General features: G+C 54.4%; 10 protein-coding genes across 10 annotated transcripts, besides 7 other annotated features; 9 read left to right on the top strand and 1 right to left on the bottom strand.

Annotated features, from left to right (window-relative positions):
* Positions 1-45: 45 nt before the first annotated feature.
* On the bottom strand, positions 46-402 carry TraAM80_06321 (trans-sialidase; the record flags this gene model as incomplete). Its single annotated transcript, XM_029383172.1, has 1 exon — positions 46-402. One exon carries the CDS (start codon positions 400-402, stop codon positions 46-48), a length of 357 nt encoding a protein of 118 aa, XP_029237040.1.
* Positions 403-1,774: 1,372 nt separating this feature from the next.
* Positions 1,775-1,820: a sequence feature (GA-rich).
* Positions 1,821-1,830: 10 nt separating this feature from the next.
* On the top strand, positions 1,831-3,162 carry TraAM80_06320 (stress-induced protein sti1; the record flags this gene model as incomplete). The annotated part of the gene is made up of 1 exon (XM_029383171.1): positions 1,831-3,162. The coding sequence occupies one exon, from the start codon at positions 1,831-1,833 to the stop codon at positions 3,160-3,162; it is 1,332 nt and encodes a 443-aa protein (XP_029237039.1).
* Positions 3,163-3,373: 211 nt separating this feature from the next.
* Positions 3,374-3,436: a microsatellite.
* A 22-nt stretch (positions 3,437-3,458) lies between these two features.
* TraAM80_06319 (ARP2/3 complex subunit) lies at positions 3,459-3,998 on the top strand (the record flags this gene model as incomplete). Its single annotated transcript, XM_029383170.1, has 1 exon — positions 3,459-3,998. One exon carries the CDS (start codon positions 3,459-3,461, stop codon positions 3,996-3,998), a length of 540 nt encoding a protein of 179 aa, XP_029237038.1.
* Positions 3,999-4,209: 211 nt separating this feature from the next.
* On the top strand, positions 4,210-5,391 carry TraAM80_06318 (WD-40containing protein; the record flags this gene model as incomplete). The annotated part of the gene is made up of 1 exon (XM_029383169.1): positions 4,210-5,391. One exon carries the CDS (start codon positions 4,210-4,212, stop codon positions 5,389-5,391), a length of 1,182 nt encoding a protein of 393 aa, XP_029237037.1.
* A 96-nt stretch (positions 5,392-5,487) lies between these two features.
* Positions 5,488-5,511: a microsatellite.
* A 672-nt stretch (positions 5,512-6,183) lies between these two features.
* Positions 6,184-7,518, top strand: TraAM80_06317 (solute carrier family member b3; the record flags this gene model as incomplete). The annotated part of the gene is made up of 1 exon (XM_029383168.1): positions 6,184-7,518. One exon carries the CDS (start codon positions 6,184-6,186, stop codon positions 7,516-7,518), a length of 1,335 nt encoding a protein of 444 aa, XP_029237036.1.
* Positions 7,519-7,682: 164 nt separating this feature from the next.
* Positions 7,683-7,721: a microsatellite.
* Positions 7,722-7,855: 134 nt separating this feature from the next.
* Positions 7,856-7,892: a sequence feature (A-rich).
* Positions 7,893-8,043: 151 nt separating this feature from the next.
* TraAM80_06316 (uncharacterized protein) lies at positions 8,044-9,036 on the top strand (the record flags this gene model as incomplete). The annotated part of the gene is made up of 1 exon (XM_029383167.1): positions 8,044-9,036. One exon carries the CDS (start codon positions 8,044-8,046, stop codon positions 9,034-9,036), a length of 993 nt encoding a protein of 330 aa, XP_029237035.1.
* Positions 9,037-9,610: 574 nt separating this feature from the next.
* Positions 9,611-9,688: a microsatellite.
* A 13-nt stretch (positions 9,689-9,701) lies between these two features.
* Positions 9,702-11,384, top strand: TraAM80_06315 (uncharacterized protein; the record flags this gene model as incomplete). The annotated part of the gene is made up of 1 exon (XM_029383166.1): positions 9,702-11,384. The coding sequence occupies one exon, from the start codon at positions 9,702-9,704 to the stop codon at positions 11,382-11,384; it is 1,683 nt and encodes a 560-aa protein (XP_029237034.1).
* TraAM80_06314 (uncharacterized protein) lies at positions 11,381-12,349 on the top strand (the record flags this gene model as incomplete). The annotated part of the gene is made up of 1 exon (XM_029383165.1): positions 11,381-12,349. The coding sequence occupies one exon, from the start codon at positions 11,381-11,383 to the stop codon at positions 12,347-12,349; it is 969 nt and encodes a 322-aa protein (XP_029237033.1).
* Positions 12,350-12,570: 221 nt separating this feature from the next.
* Positions 12,571-12,616: a microsatellite.
* A 274-nt stretch (positions 12,617-12,890) lies between these two features.
* On the top strand, positions 12,891-13,625 carry TraAM80_06313 (uncharacterized protein; the record flags this gene model as incomplete). The annotated part of the gene is made up of 1 exon (XM_029383164.1): positions 12,891-13,625. One exon carries the CDS (start codon positions 12,891-12,893, stop codon positions 13,623-13,625), a length of 735 nt encoding a protein of 244 aa, XP_029237032.1.
* Positions 13,626-14,056: 431 nt separating this feature from the next.
* Positions 14,057-15,037, top strand: TraAM80_06312 (mitochondrial carrier protein; the record flags this gene model as incomplete). Its single annotated transcript, XM_029383163.1, has 1 exon — positions 14,057-15,037. The coding sequence occupies one exon, from the start codon at positions 14,057-14,059 to the stop codon at positions 15,035-15,037; it is 981 nt and encodes a 326-aa protein (XP_029237031.1).
* Between the last annotated feature and the right edge of the window lie 902 nt (positions 15,038-15,939).

The following is a 15,939-nucleotide window of genomic DNA, read 5'->3' as shown; positions in this document are numbered from 1 at the left end:
CCACCGCCCGTCAGCGCAGATGCGGGGTGTGGTTGGGATGCCGCCTTACGTCCAGATGTGTATTTCCAGGCCAAAGCTTCGCCTGTGGCTGACTCGCGGTTGCGCCTGAAATGTGTAGTGCGCAATGGCTCCCAGAAAAAAGGATGAACTGATTCCTTGTCCGTTGCGTTTCTGCTTTGCGGTCGGGCGATCGCGAGTGCAGGTGGTGGCGGACCTTGCTCTCGGTAGCAAAATGCGCTCTGCATCTGTGGGGGCGCGTTCCCAGAACTTGGGGCCATTTTCGTGCACGCCGCGAGGGCAGTGCTTAAGGGGGGAAATTCTACGCACCTTTGTGGGGGCCTTAGCGCCGGATGCCGATGTTTTGCAATTGTATGCTTGAAGCTGTTGACTCAGGAGTTTCATTTACACTTCCCAGGCTGTAGAAAATGCGGTGCAGACGAGGAGCCCCCGCGCCATCAGAGTTGCAGGTTTTGCTTGCGTCAGGGGTGGGTGGGTAGGGTGGGGCTGTGGTTTTGCCCAAATTCAATCGCCGAAGCAATGTTTTGGGGAGGGTCGGCACGCCGGTGCTTCACAAGGCTCGCTATTGCATTCAGTGTACTACTGCTATCCCGCAGAGGTGGTGGGCATTGACGTGGTGGTTTCGGGGACTGGTGGTGGCTTAACAGCTTGAATTATTCTATAGAGCCGGGACGTGTGCCGGATGTGGTTTGTCTGTCTCTTTATTCTTTTTCTGGGTGGGCCTTGCTCCGGCAGGAGAAGGAGCTCCGCGCTCTAATGGCGTGTTTTTTTTATCTTAGTCTCTGGAGGTCAGTTGGTGTGGATATGTAGCTGTTGTTATGGATGTTTTTTTTTTGTATTGTTACGGGGGTTATTTTGGTTTTGCGCCGTCGCTGTGGCGTGATGCCCAGCCACAGTTAAGCCCTTGTTTTTGATGTACCGCACCGGTGCATAACTGGGTGTGGTGTAAGACACTAGTAGGTGTATTTTTTTGGGGTTTTGTGGGGCCTGGGTTCCTTGCCGTGTGGAGATTGCCGGCCCTCTTTCGGTGATGAAAATTGCTCTCTGGATCTTTGTTTTTGAGACTTGCACTTCTTTTTTATGTGTTTTTTAAATTTTGTTGTGGATATTTGCTTAGCAGAGCTCCCTTTTGTACTGCCTATATTCTAAACTCTCTGGCCGAGTCAAAGTGTGTGGGATATATTTTAGAGAAGGTGCACTTATGCTAACGGTTTGTGTGTTTCATGACCACGTCTCTTGTTTACCCCGCAGAGGTTTTTTATGGTGATTCTCGACGAGTGTGGAGGATGGGCTGCCCGTGTTTTTCTTTTGTATATGTGTTTCTGTGATCATGGGAGGGGTCTCGGACATTTTTTTTTTGAGGATAAAGTTAGCTAATTGTGATTATTTATTTATTTTCAGACATGTCACAGGGAGTTGCCATTGTGTTTGTATGTCTAGCTGTGCGAAGTTACTGATCCCATTTTTTGTTTTACTTTTAAGGCTTATTCCTCCGTTTTAATGAGGCTGCTCTTTTGAAAGAGTCTTTGTTTGATTATAAGTGGTCATTCTCTTTTATTTGCTGTTTATGACGTCAATTCAAGAGTCCGACTTTTTAGTGGGCGATGTTCACTGCTACTCCTCACCGCCCTAATTGAATTTTGTTCCTGCCCATAACGAAGGTTGCCCCTTATTTTTGTTGTTTATTTTCTCAATCTCCTGTACGTGTTTGTGTGTGCCCGTTTACAGGGAATTACTCCGGAGCATGTTAAGCGCCTTTTTTTTTGTTTTGAACTCTTTTTTTTTTCCTAACTTTTTTTTTTGGTAGGAGAAATGCTCACCATGTCTGATGAGCGTCTGGAATTTATGCGAAGTCTCGGTATCACTGAGGAGGATGTACTGGATCCTTCACTGGTAACAGAAGAAACTGGGAAAAAAAAAGGTTTTACTGAAACTCGCCTGGGGGCTAACATGGTCCGTGAGCCACCTCTAAATGTCGATTGTGTCAAGACGACTAGAGCGGTATTTCCGATCGCTGAGCCAGCCGAATTCAAACCAAAACTGTTAAAAAAGGAGAGGACACCACAAAGTAAGGGAAATGATGGAATACGTACCACTGGTCTTTCACCTGAGCAGCTGAAGGTTGATGGAAACCGGGCATTTGAGGATGGACACTACCGTGAAGCACTGAACTACTACACGGATGCCATAGAGTGTCTCCTTGATTCATGTAACTACGACTTGAAGGAGAAAGGTCATCTAAATACGAAAGGTAATGATATCATCGGAGCTGGATTTGGTGTGTGTGACTCGAGGATTATTTTGCTTGCAGCTTTGTTCAGTAATCGATCAGCCTGTTATCTTCAGGCTGCAAAACAAATAGGAGCAGCTGAAGCCCTTGAAAGTGCTATACGAGATGCAGATCGCGCGGTTGAGCTTCGCCCAACGTGGTTTAAAGGTTATTCTCGACAAGGTGATGCTTTTTTCAAAATGAAGAAATACCACCAAGCAACCGAGGCGTATGAGATGGCATTGCAGTTCGAGCCCGGAAACAATAATCTTATTCAGTCAGTGAAAGAGGCTAGGCAGCGTGGCGCTGCAAAGGCTCGGGAGAGTGTACAACACTCCAAAAAACAAGCCACAGTGAGATGCGGGGAGCGGAATGCTGCACCTGTTACGTTTGTTTCGGTGGCTGTCCCTGCATCTGCTCAGGTTTCTTCTAACAGTGCTTCTACGGGAATGAGTGATAGTGGCCAGTACAAAACTTCTGCGCGTCAACTTTGGAATGAGTTCAAGTCAGAGGTTGAAGCTTCTGTTCACCAGCCTACTGGGGATGACTACCGACGAGAACAATTACGGTTATTTCGAGAGCAGAAAGAGCGTGAGAGGAGTGGAGTTGCATTATCCTTTTCTTCTGAGAATCGAAGCAGCGAAGAATTGTTTCGGAAGGAAACTGAGACAGAACCGAAACTTTCTGGAGGTAATGGTCCGACAACCAACGCACCTCATAGGAGAGGAAGGAATGAGAGCATTCCGCCGGAGTTTTCATCAGATGTTGCTGTGGCATACCAACAGCGTCTTCTTGAGGAGTATAGGCGGAGAAAATTACAACGAATGGAAGCTTTCATTAACGCTGTATTCAATGTACCAAATATGCTAAACTAGTATTGAAGAAAAACTACAAGTACAACAAACGTATCTTTTTTTTTTGATCCCCTTTTTTTGAAAAAAAAACCCGGAGGGTATACAATGTGATGAAGGGGGAGGGCATGTGCGCGATACTGGTTATGAGAAATGGGGGCATGCAAAGGCTGTTGCAGTGGTGTTTGCCTTTCATTTCGAGTGTGCTTTTTCTTGTTATCTGTAACTAATACTTTTTTTTTTGTATTTGCTTTGATAATTTTGATGTTATTGTTGTTGTTGTCTTTTTGTTCTAGTTTCCAGTTTGTAGGGTAGTCCAAATGGCAACGGCCTACTTGCCTTACTACGAGTGTATCAGGCGCACACTACACGCGGCCTTATGCATAGGGAATTATCCTTCACGTACTGTGGAGCGCCACAATAAACCGGAAATTGAGGTTGCAGATCGCATTGCGCATACTGGTGAGGGAAATGTGCAAGAGCTTCTTAACCCCATACGCATTGCGCGATCAGAGCAGGAGAGTTGCCTTATCGAACCTAGTATAAATAGTACGCGCATCTCCGTATCGTTTCTTAAGGGTGACGCTATTGCAGAGCTTATTGCCCGAAAATATGTTGGATTTTTAGCTCAACGAGCCAAGCAGTTTCACATATTGAGGAAAAAGCCTATTCCAGGGTACGACATAAGCTTTTTAATCACCCACGAAGAAGTGGAAACCATGCATCGAAGTAAGATTATTCAATTTGTAATTGCGTTCTTGATGGATATTGATGCTGACATCGCTGCAATGAAATTAAATGTGAATCAACGCGCCCGTAGGGCAGCGATGGAATTTTTTCTTGCATTAAACTTCACCTGAGTTGTGCCGTATTTCTTCTCTTTCCCTTCAAAATGCGTTTCTCTGACGTGCATCTGAACTTATTTTAATGTACGATCGTGAGCTTCAACGCCATATATACTCTTATATGAGTGTTTTTCTTTGCGAATATTGGGGCAGTGGGGAAGTGTTGAACTAGTGCATAGTGTATACGTGTGTGTGCGCCGGCAAGCAATAGGCCAAGAAGAGCGCAATGCTGTCAGTGCGAAGAGTAACAGAGGTATCAACTTCATCAACATGTAACTGTCTTCTTTCGGTTGACTCTACAAAATATGAAGCTCAACTGGAGGTTATTGCCGGATGTTACGAACATCTGGGACCTTCTCATGAATCCATTCACGCAAAATACCGTGGTTTTGTCACTGGTTACGTGTGCGAAGGTGGTGATGAACTTGGATTCTCGTTGCGTGAGAGGAGCTTGGCACTAGACACGGTTGCGCCCGTGGAATTGCCCGGCATTTTTGATCTCACAGCTTATTATGACGGAGCTCGCGTGATGGCGAGTTGCACGGACGGCAGTGTGCGTATCCTGGGGCTTCAAGAACGATCTTTTAGCGACATCGTTTTCCCCGTGCACAGCACGATGGTGACGAGTTGTAGTCCTTTCTACTCTGCCTCTGAGCTTGGAATGAACGAGGCCAAGTGGCTCTGCACTGCGCATCAGGGTGCTGTTGTGGTCTATGATCCAGTCACAAAGACTGTTATTAGTGCTTTAGAAAAACATGATTACGATGCGTGGTGCTCCGCTACCATTGGTCCTGAGACGGCACTCTCGGGTGGCGATGATGGCTTTCTAAAGTGGCGGGATTTGCGATGTGGTGTTAATGCTGTGGGTCGAATTCAGTTTGGGGCTGGAGTCGTGTCTGTTGCACCTGTTGCTGAGGGTGGAGTTGCATCCAACTATGTCTTGGTTGGATCCTACGACGAAAATTTGTACTTGGTAGATGCACGATTACAAAAACGACCGGTCACTTCCATCGGGTTGGGTGGCGGGGTTTGGCGCTGCTCGCGTCAGCTGTCTAGCGAAGGCCTGCCGCCAGAGTCAGCGTCCGCGATGCACTACTACCGCTGGGTACAACCGCGCAATACCCTCGTTCTTCCAGTCATGCAACGTGGAGTGGCATTTGCAAGGTACAACGTCACTGCCCCTGAAGAAAACGTCTTCTCTCTTCTAGGACATCTGCATGATGAAGCAAGCACCTCGGAGGTTGCTGGGTTGCTTCCCAACGCTCTCTTCTACGACTGTACCTTTCTTTCTCAAAGACCCCGCCCCAGCGGGGCGGTGCCAGACGCCACCGCGTCGGTAGTTACTTGTGACTTTTACAATAAGAGGATTGCGTTGTGGGAGGTGTCCGGGATCTACTGCGATGCCTAATGCTGTAACCAGAGACAACCGGGGCAACGTGAAAAGAGAGGGAGTTCAACTTCATAAAAAATAGAGTCAAGAAAAATAGGAAGAAGAAAACTCCAGAATAATGATAATAATACCAATAATGAGGGAAACCCAGGGGATTGAGTGCGTGGTATACCTCTTCCTCTTCCTCTGTGTCAAGGTGGCAGAACCAAGTTTGGGAAGGGGATGTCGAGAGATTTGGATGATGAGTTTCTTTTTTTCTTTTTTCCTTCTGCGAACTTGTGAGTGAAATAGCCGTGCCACATGAGTAAATGCCAAAAGAAAAAGACGAAGTAAAAACGATAGATTTAATAATCCTTATAGATATTTTCTTTTGTTTTCTCAACTTAAAACTGAGGGGCCAATGCAAAGAGTAAGTTTGGAAGGGTTATCCAACCTAACCTGCCTCTTCCTCCCCAGATGGAGGGCAGGTTATAAGTCGTCTTCGGCACCTTCATTGTTTTTTTTTGTAATGGTTCTTGCTGTCAGTATTTTAGATGTCATACACAAAGTGAGGAGGGGGAGGGGCCGCCTCCGATGTGCTTTCTCTTTCTCTCTTGCTACGGTCCATTGCATGATCAATAACATGCATCTGGTTGTAGATACGACGCAGAAGAGCATGCGTGCTGCTCTCGTTCTCGGCTGCATCTTTCTATTATTAAGGAAGCGTAAGGCGTAGACAGCTCGTTTTTTTTTTTTTCACCCAAGGACCGGGGACACGTTGAGGGCATTATAAGTGTGGGGAGGGGGGGCATTTGGGGCACAGGCGGGGACATGTCTGACGCCTCACGGCAAGCAGGAGCGACGAGCCGGCTTTTTGTTTTAAGTGTATGTGTGCTGGTGTTTCACGTCTTGACGTCGTTGGCGCAGGAAGCGGTCTTCTACCTTCCTGGCTTTCACCACACACTGTTGCTTACCTGCGCACAGGCATCATGCGTAGCTTGCTTTGCTTTTGTCACACTCTACCGCTCCTTGCCCGTTCCCTCCATGTCACCATGGCGGCGAATTGTGGACGCGCGCCGCGTGCCAGTGCGCACCTACCTTATGATTGCGCTGATGAACACGATAAGCGTGTACCTGTCTAACGAATCGTCGCGCCTTCTTAGTTTTAGTACACAAGTCGTCTTCAAGTCGGGCAAGCTGCTTGTTGTCTGGCTTGTGCGCTACATTGCCATTGAACTACCAGCACATCTTAGGGCAACACGGACGCCGTGGAAAAGTGCCAAGGGTGGTAGGGTGAAGGGGCAGCAGCACCATTCACCTACCGGGGTTCCTTTGGTTGACGTACCGTATGGGTGCGCCTCTGTGACCATCGCGGATGCGGTGGTGGAGGGGCGGATGTCGTCCAAGCTTATTTCGGTGTCTGCTCATGATCGAGGTGGTCCCAGCACCACGTGTAATGTTACTGCCACGACTGTTGGTGGCAAGAGTGAGAGCGACACCTTTGTGCACGGGGCGGTGTCGATGGATCGCTCCCAGGCGTTGAAGGAGGTGACATCCTGCATCGCCGTTGTTGTGGGCCTCGTTGTCTTCACTTACGCGACGACGGATACCCGCACGACGAAGGGTGCAAAGATGCAGGAAAGCTGGTGGCGGCTCATTTCAGGCGTCACAGGCCTTTTGGTTGCGCTACTGTGCGACGCCCTCATGTACCTCGGCGAGGAGAAGTACTGCTTCATGCGGCATAACGCATCACACGAGGAGGTGCAGTTTTATGTCTTTTTCTTCTCAGCGGTAATTGGCTTTATTTTACTCGTTTTCAGCGGGGACCTTCGTGACGCGATAGATTTTGTGGGCAGAGGCCGCACCTTCATCACTCTGCTGCTTGCCTGCTCCTTCTTTAGCTACAGTGGAACCTTCTTCCTCCTGCGTATCGTCTCGGAGTTTAATAGCAGCACCGCCACCATAGTCACCAGCGTTCGCAGGTCGCTGACGGTGCTGTGCAGCTACGTTGTTTACCCAAAACCGTTTGGTTTCCTCCACCTCGTTGGTGTAACCTTCGTGATGGGCGGCGTATGGCAGTACGAGCAGGCGCGGAGGAGGCGCAGCACACCGGCGACGAGGATGTTAGACGACGCCGTACTGGTGGAGGAGGAGGCGTGTATGTAGCGCAGCGGCAGCCACCTCACTGCTATTGTGGCTTGTCCAATCTGCCTTGCCTTCTTTACGGTACCGCGGGTACCCCCGTGCAAGTATGCACTGCGGTAAATACTTGACGTCAGTAGCTGCATGTATTGCGTACACATAGCTTTAAAAACCGCAGTACCAAAACCAAAGCCAAAAGAAAAAAAATAAATAAGAACAACAAAGAAGTCCTGAGGCAACCAGAATTTTCTGCCACCGGTTTTATTCCATCGGGAGGTGGGTGGGTTGGTCAACATCATTTTCCTTCACCTCCTCTAACGAAAGTGGTGCAGTGGTGGTTTCTCCCCGGGCCACCATTACGTTTTTTTCTTTTTTTTTTTCTTTTTTATTCTCCTTTTCTCCTCCTCTTCTCCCTGGATGCATCGTGCCCCTTGTCCTTAGGGGCTAACCGTAGGGTATAGGTAGGCGTAGCATATATAACTTAAACAGCTGGGGGGTGGGGGGCGTTGCTCGTGGGGACCGCTTGTTGCTGCCAACGTAGTCAGCATCATGCCCGTAGCGACTGCGCCGTCGCTACCCAACCTTGCGGCACCCCCTGTCGGAAGGCTAGATATTAACGCCCCAGCGGCGACAGAGAATGAGGCGGCCGCCACACCAGACGTCGCTCCAACGACGCCTCCTACTAGCACGGAGGGTGCTAGTGCGGCGGCGGCGGCGGCGGCGGCGGCGTCTCCAGCCGTGGGAAACGGTGACAGCGGCGTCGCTGTGGCTCGCGAGGAGCGTGAGCGGCAAGTGAAGCTTGGGCTTTTGGTCGTGCGGCTCGGCGGCGCAAAGGAGAAGAACGTCTTTGGGGCCCGTGGCTTGACGGTGCCGCCGCGTGACCTCCTCGTCATTCACCGTCCAGAGGATGACGCGGTGGCGCGGCGACCCTTCAAGTGGTACGACCCGATCTCGTGGTTCCTCAGCGGCCCACGTCAGTCCCCAATGATATGGAGCTCAGCTCCCGCCGGTGCAACGTCATCACGTGCCTCACCAACGACGCCACCGGCAACAGTAACCGCAGCAACTTCAGCGGCCTCGGCTATTGGTGACGCCAGTGTCGCTGCCGCCGTTGCCGCTTCTACCGCCATGGCTGCGGCTAGTGCAAGTGCACGGAAAAAACGGCCACTGCCCCATATTGACATGCAGCCACTAAAGGATGCAGAGACGCTAGAGCCTGCGGTAAGCGAGGAGCGGGCGAAGCTACTCAAGGATGAGGCGGCGGTGCATAGTGTACTAGACAAAATTGAGGAGGCCCGCTACACCTACTTGGTCCCCTCGCAGGAACTTCGCTGTGAGGCGGAGGTGATGTCAGTCTTGCGGTGCTACATGGATAGTAGCGCCGTTGCAGGCAGCCGAGCCGCCTCGGCGGAGGCGTCGTCACCCACAGCACTTCCAGCGGTGGCAGGTGTGCTGCAGTGTGGGCCTGTTGTGGGGTTGCTGAAGCAGTGCGTTGAGGGCGTGGTTGCGTCGTATAGCGAATCTGATGGCGGCCGCCCATAGGCAGCTGTGGTGGTGGGGGGGGGGGGGCGCAAGAGGAAGGGTATGATCGTATGGATGCAGCGTAAAGGTGGGGTAGCAGGAGAAGCCGCACATAGTGTGAGGACACGAAACCTAAAAAGTGGGCGGGGCGGTGGAAAGAGAGAGGGAAAGGGAGAGAAAAACCGGGAGCGAGAAAGAGATGGCGAGTAGGAACGATGACGTCTCCTGCTGCGTCAGATGAATTTTTCTCGTTGCCAGGTTCCCTTCTTTTTTTTTAGTCTTCCTGCCGGCGTGGCTCTTCTTCTTTGATCTCTTTGCGCCTGCGGCGTTGATGAATATGCTGTGGATTAGGGCGGCCTATCCTTGTTGTTCTCTATGCTTTCGCCCGTTGTTTGAGGAGGCGGCGAACCCACCCACGTCATCCTCTACAGAGAGCGAGATACGTGTATATGCATTGCCTGTGCCTTTTCCTTCTTGTTTATATGTACATCTTCCCTTTTGGGCCAGTGTCTACTAGGAAATACGGACAGCTCGCTTGCGGTGTAGGTGCGAGGCGAGGTGGGCGGCAGGGGAGCACGTAAGTAAATACACTGGTGAGGAGCGAAGGCGAGAAGAAAGGAAGAAGAAGAGGTGGAGGAGGGCGAGGGGACGAAAGCGGGGGCACGAAGAGGAGAGACGATAAAAAAATGCGCAGGACCGCATCGCATGCGAAGATTGTGCAGCAGCATGAGCGTCGAAAGGCCTCCCGTGAGGCAAAAGCCTCGTCGGCGCGCTTCAGCTCCAAGCAGAGCCGGTTTCAACTCCGGCAGGAGGAGATGTACGCACAGGAGGCCCTGCAGCCTGTGACCGCGTCGCTGCTGCCGGCGAGCCGCCACTGTGGCGGTCGTCCTCCTGCAGAGACGACAAGTACCCAGTCACCGGCCACATTCAGTCGGTTTGAACGGCCGCTTGCCGCCGGGGAAGCGGGAAGTTCTGTTGGCACGACGGCAACGGCGACATTTGGGCTCGCACCCTCGCGGCGTGCCGGGATGCACGTGGCAGATTCCCGGAGCGCGCGCCGCGCGGCGAGATTTCGCCTCGAGGAAAACGGTCAGTCTTCCGCGTTGCCGTCGCTGGGCGAAGGACTACTTGGCGCCACCCGCCACGCGAGGGAGGAGGCCTCCACCGCCCCGGAGGCCGACAGCAGGGATGACAACGGTGAACCGCAGCGGAAGAAGACGCGGGAGGAGCGGTTTCGAGAGGTGCTTGCCAGCAGCAAAGAGCACCGTGCCCAGGCACAGCGGGAGCGTGAGGAGCGTGCGCAGCAAACGACTGCTCTTGACGCGGCATTCAGCGGAGTGATGCACCTGCTGGAGCGGAGGGACAAGACGCAAGAGGAGCGCGAGGCCTTTGCCCGTGCCGGAACTCCGCAGGTGCGGGCTCTGCTCCAGTCGTTTCGCGAGAACCACGTCGCAAAGGTGGTGTCGCTGCGCAGCGACGGCAGCTTCACCGTCGCCCCGCTTGCTAACCGCGGCACGGCAGTAAGCGAGATCGCCGCTGCGCCTGTTTTGGATGAGGCGAGCATTGCGCTGCTGCAGAAGGTCCGCGCCGAAGCGAATGCGCAGGAGCGGAGCGCACCGTCAGCCCTCCCTTTGAACCCTTTAAAGGATAAAGCGGTGACGGTAGGTGCTGAAAAGAGCAACCTCACTGGGGAGGGTGGCGGCGATGAGGATGACTTTGATCGCATGATGCACGCTATGCGGGGTGAGACGCGCCGCGCGCACGCCGGAGAGCGTACGCTGACAGCGGAGGAGGAGCAGGCGGTGCGCGACCAGCAGGCACTGCTGGAGACGGACCGTGGTGTCGTCCCGCTGCTTGCGCCTGACGCAGCGCAATTGACACGTGCAGAGTGGCTGAGCCGCGGTGGCGACCGCGCGTACCTGATGCAGGGCGGGAGCGATAACGAGGAGGAGGATGACACCGGCGAGGCGGAGGACGCCCTGGACATTTCCTCCGCCTACGACAGCGATGAGGCGCCGTCGATAGAGGAGGCGGTGCAGGAGACGGAAGAGGAGGACGACGAGGCGGGGGAGAAGCGTAGGGGCGCGGACGCCGCCGCCGGGGCGACTGGGTGCCTGGAGGAGTTCGTCTCCGCGATGGAGGCGCTCAGTCGTGAGGCGGACGGCGCACTCACCTCACGTGCCGCGCGAAGTCGCGCCTACCACGCCGTGCTGCGGCGCCTTCACCAGTATGCCCGCGAGCACGTGTGCACACCGCGCAAACGTTTCGCCTTCTTCTTATTGAGGTGCAGCGCAGTTTCCTGCGGCACGGCTCACTCGACCGTGCCGCGCTTCTGCTTCTGCACGCCACCTCCCGCATCTTCCCCATGACAGATTACCGTCACGAGGTGTCAACGCCCTTCCTCCTCTTTCTCTGCTCTGCGCTGGTGCAGATGCGACTGAAGACGCTGGCTCACGCGCAGGTGTATGCAGCGCTTTCGGGACTGCTGTGTGAGAGTGTCGTGGCCGGCGGCAAGTACTGTGCAGAGGCCATCATTGCCCCACTCAACCTCATCGCCCTCCAGGTGCCACGGTCGGTGTTGGAGCCAGTGCGGCTGCAGGGCCTCTGCGTGCCGTTTCCGCTAGTGGAATGCGGCGGGCCGGACGAAGTTCTGCTGCGCACTGGCACGGACACCCCTGGTGACGCAGACACCGAGGCGCCGCTGCAGGCAACCCTTTCTCTTCTCGAGACGGATGTGAGCCAGACCCGCATGGTGCGTTACGCCTATCGCCTGCTGTCGCTGCTGGCGGATGCCCTCCGCGGGGTCCCAGCCCTACCGTACTGCCTGACGGAACCCTTTTGCGCCCTGCACGAAAGGCTTGTGGCGACTGACGCGTGGCAGCCCTCGGCACACGTGCGCGGCGACCACGACGCGCTCCTCGCGAAGCTGACGCAACTCGCCGCCGAGGCACGCGACCGTCGCACACCGCTGACGATGCGCTCCTTCCGCCCACGCCCCATTCGTCAGTTTGAGCCACTGCTGCAGGAGGGCACGACAACGGCATTGAAGAATGAAGTGAGGGCGATGAAGCGGGAGATGCGAGAGGACCACAAGCGCGTCGTTCGTCACGTGCAGGCGGAGGCAAACGTCGGGCGGCGGCAGCGCGAGCGGGTGGCGGCGGCGGAGGAGGCGCAGCGCACGCAGAAGTACCGCGAGCTGATGGGGTCACTGCAGGCGCAGCAACATGTCATGAACACCGTGGACGGACTCCTCGACAAGGCACGGTCAAAGAAGCGGAAGAGCATCACCGGTCGCGCTGGCGGAGGCGCTGCGGAGGAGAATGCTGAAAACTAAGTCGCTGGTTTGTGTATGTGTGACTTGTGGACGCCAGGCTTTGGAGGAGACGTGAAGCAAGCGAGCATGAAGTTTAATTTCTCGCCTCCCTTTCTTTCGCTCTTTCCCTACTCCGAAGCTTCGTAGTTGAGGGAGCAAATGCTGTTCCCACTTCGCCACCAGCTGCGGACTGGAATTCGGGTGAGAAGCCAGCAGCAGCAGCGCAGCGCCGCCGGCCCCGTAGGACGAGGAAGAAAAGAGGAGGCGAGGGGCAGGAGTAGGAGGAGGGAATACAATGAGTGAAGCGAATAAGCAAGCAAAAAGGAAGGGAAAAAAAGTTGTTCATAAATGTGTTTTCGTGTAACTGTGATTGGAGCCGGTGGCTGGCGTCCAGCATGAGATGTGCGCGTGTGTGGGTGCCGCAAGATTCCTTCTGGGGTTTGCATGATTCCTTGTTTTTTTGGCGTTGTTTCTTCTCCTCCTCTTCCCTCGCATGGTCTACGTCTGGTACACACGCACATGACGCCCCTTAGCGGAACAGGCAGGAGGTGGGGGCGGGCAGATGCAGGAGGTGACGGTCTACGCGACGGCGATGCAGGCGGTCCGGCGCACAGCCGACGACTGCCGCCGGATGTTGGCACTGCTTGACGCCTTTGGTGTGGCCGTCTCTGTCGTGCTTGTCGACACACCTGAGCTGCGGACGTTTGTGCAGGAGCTGCTGGAGAAACAGGCGGCCATCGGGTGGCGGCGACAGCATGGCGTCGGCCTTGCCCCACCGTTTCAGCTACCGCTCTGCTTCGTTGGCCCGGTGTTGGTGGGCATCCAGGACGAGGTGGTGGAGCTCAACGAGACGGGCACGCTACCGCAGATGCTGCGCGCGGCTGGGTACAGCGGGAAGTTCCGGGCCACCGCCCACAATGACATACCAGTAGGCAGTGCAGCTGCACTCGCAGCAGAAGCAGCCGCCACGCCGCCGCCGCCTCCTTCTTTTCTTGGCGTTGCGGGAGGCACGAGCCTCAGCAGCAGTCATGCCCACGGCGAAGACGGCGCTGGGGAGGAGGAGGAGGCACCGCCGCCTTCCAACGAGGATGAGAAGGAGGACGGAAGCGACAGTGCCCTGGACAGCAGCGCCCTGGACGATGACGCGGACGACGACTTTGAGATTCTGGACAACGATGAGGAGGACGAGGATCCACCGCCACCACCACCCGACGAGGACGAGGACGAGGACGAGGACGAGGACGAGGACGGGGGGGACGACGAATTTTTACCGCCGTCGCCCCCGCCGGAGGACTGAGCGGCGCCATCGACACCCACCAACTCATGCATGCACGCAAATATCCTGCGGCCAAATGCAGCACAGGAACCTTTGATGCTATCACCAAGGGATACGAAAAAGAAAAAAAAAAGGAGACTAAAGAAGGCATTGTGTGATCTTCCTTTTTTCTTTTTCTTTTTTGCTTTCTTTCCTTATGTTTGTGTGGTTTGGCAATTCTATTTTTCAACCTGTGCTCCTTCCCGCGCTCCCCCATGGATGTTAATTCCGCCTTGTTTACCTCCCCTCGTTTGCTCACTGTCTTCCCCATTCCTAATAACACTTGCAACTCTCAATGTGGTCACGTTGTGACCGCATTTATGGTCACCCCTCGCGCGTTGCGTTAAGACGTGGAGAAGTAGAGCGGCGGGCTGAGGGGAAGGGAAGCTATTGCCTAACAGTTAAGGTCAGCAATGAACTCCACGACAGCGGTAGTGTCACAGGGCCAGCAGCAGCGGGAACAGCAGCAAAGATCCTTCTCCTTTGCGAACTTGTTTAAAGGGCGTGCTGGCGCCGCCACAATGGCGGGCGTTCTGGAAATTGCTTTTTTTCATCCCTTTGACACCGTCGCGAAGCGACTCATGACCAGCCGCACGCGTATTCAGGCCGCCTCACTCGAGGGCACGCTGCGGAATCTGAACACCACCATCTTCCTCTCAAAGGCGGACGCCAGCGTGGCGCAAAAGTTCTTGTACCTTTACCCCGGCTCGGCCTACGCCGTCTGCTACAAGATCCTGCAGCGAGTGTACAAGTTTGCTGGGCAGCCCTTGGTGCGGGACCACCTGTTCGCCCGCAACCAGCAAACCTTCACGACGCTCTTTGGCCGCCGCGACCGGCTGATGATAGAGTCCGTCTCCGGCTGCATTATTGGCCTTGGAGAGGTCCTTTTGCTGCCTCTGGACCGCCTGAAGGTACTGAGCCAGGCCAACGAGGCGGTCATGCGGCGCGGCGTGCTCCAGCTGTTGCGGCAGGAGGGCGTCCGTGGCATGTACGCCGGCACCGTCGTCACCATGGCGCGCAACGCTCCCGGTTCCTTCTGCCTCTTTGGCGGCACTGCCTTCACGAAGGACGTTGTCTTTGGCCTGGAAGACTACCGCCGGGCGACGCTGTTTCAGAACCTCTGCGCCTCCACGGTGGGCGCCTGCCTCAGCATCACGGTAACAAACCCCATGGACGTCATTAAAATTCGCGTCCAGAACAAGGACCCTGGCGCCCAGCTGAGCGCCGTCGCGGCTCTCTCGCAGCTGCTGCGGGAGGAGGGCGCGACGGCGCTCTTCAAGGGTCTCACCCCGAAGGTCATTGCCTCGGCCCCGAAGCTGATTTTTGCGTACAGCATGACTGAGTTTTTTATGCAGCTCATGAACGCCAAAAAGGCGGTGGCAAAGCCCTCGTAGCGGCGCGCCCCACCTCTCCCTGCAGCCACGCCCCAACGCAGACGGGGGGAGACTTTCTTTCCGGGTCTTCTGGGGGGTGGAGGAGGCGGCGTAAGGGGCAGGTAGGCAACAGCAACACACCAGCGATACGGGCCCGGGGTCCAGAGCTGTTGCACGCACACGAAAATCAATAAAAAAAGGAAATATATAAAAATGGAAAGAAGAGCAAACAAACCATGAGGGCTTCGTGGGAGCGGCGGGCCTCCCAGGTGGAGCACGCGTGCGTGTGTTGCTTTGTCAGCAGTAAACGACAACAAGAGGAAGCTTAAAAAGGACGGAAGGATAGTGTGTAGCAGGAGGTGAAAATATAGGAGCTATCACGCATACAACACCCATATGGTTTTTAAAGGTTTTCTTACAAATACGATGGTGGACTTGCGGCTTGCAGAGGCGGCTGCGGTGGAGGGCAGCGGTTTTTGTTGGGGGCAAAGGGACGGCGAAGCGCAAAAAAAAAAACATATTTCACAGTAGCAGGAGGATAGAAATTATGGCGCTGGAAGACGGAGAAGAAAAGTAATTTTTGTGGTTTCCTGTTGGCGCGCCGGTCTGCTTTCTCTTCTCTGTTGTTGTGCTGTGCGGGTACTTCTGCTGCTTTTTCTGTCCTCGACGGTTGTTTTTTTTTTATCCTTTTTGTGCGTGTTCTGCAGCTTACCAGCCGCGGCCTCACGAGGCGGGCGATTCCCTGTTAGTTTTGTTGCTTTTGTTTTTGGTTGTTATTATTAGTTTTTCCCTTCCCTCCTTTTCACCGCAGCAGCGACCTCCGCTCCGGCTGCCACACACACACGTGTGGGCTTGTTGTGACGTTTCAATTGCTGACTGGCGCAGAGGAGACGGCGCGCGGGCGGGGGAAGGGGGGTGATGGC

Source organism: Trypanosoma rangeli (assembly GCF_003719475.1).
Source record: "Trypanosoma rangeli strain AM80 chromosome Unknown Tra_15.4_contig_00227, whole genome shotgun sequence".
Classification (NCBI taxonomy): Eukaryota; Euglenozoa; class Kinetoplastea; order Trypanosomatida; family Trypanosomatidae; genus Trypanosoma; species Trypanosoma rangeli.
This window is presented reverse-complemented; position numbering and strand designations above follow the sequence as displayed.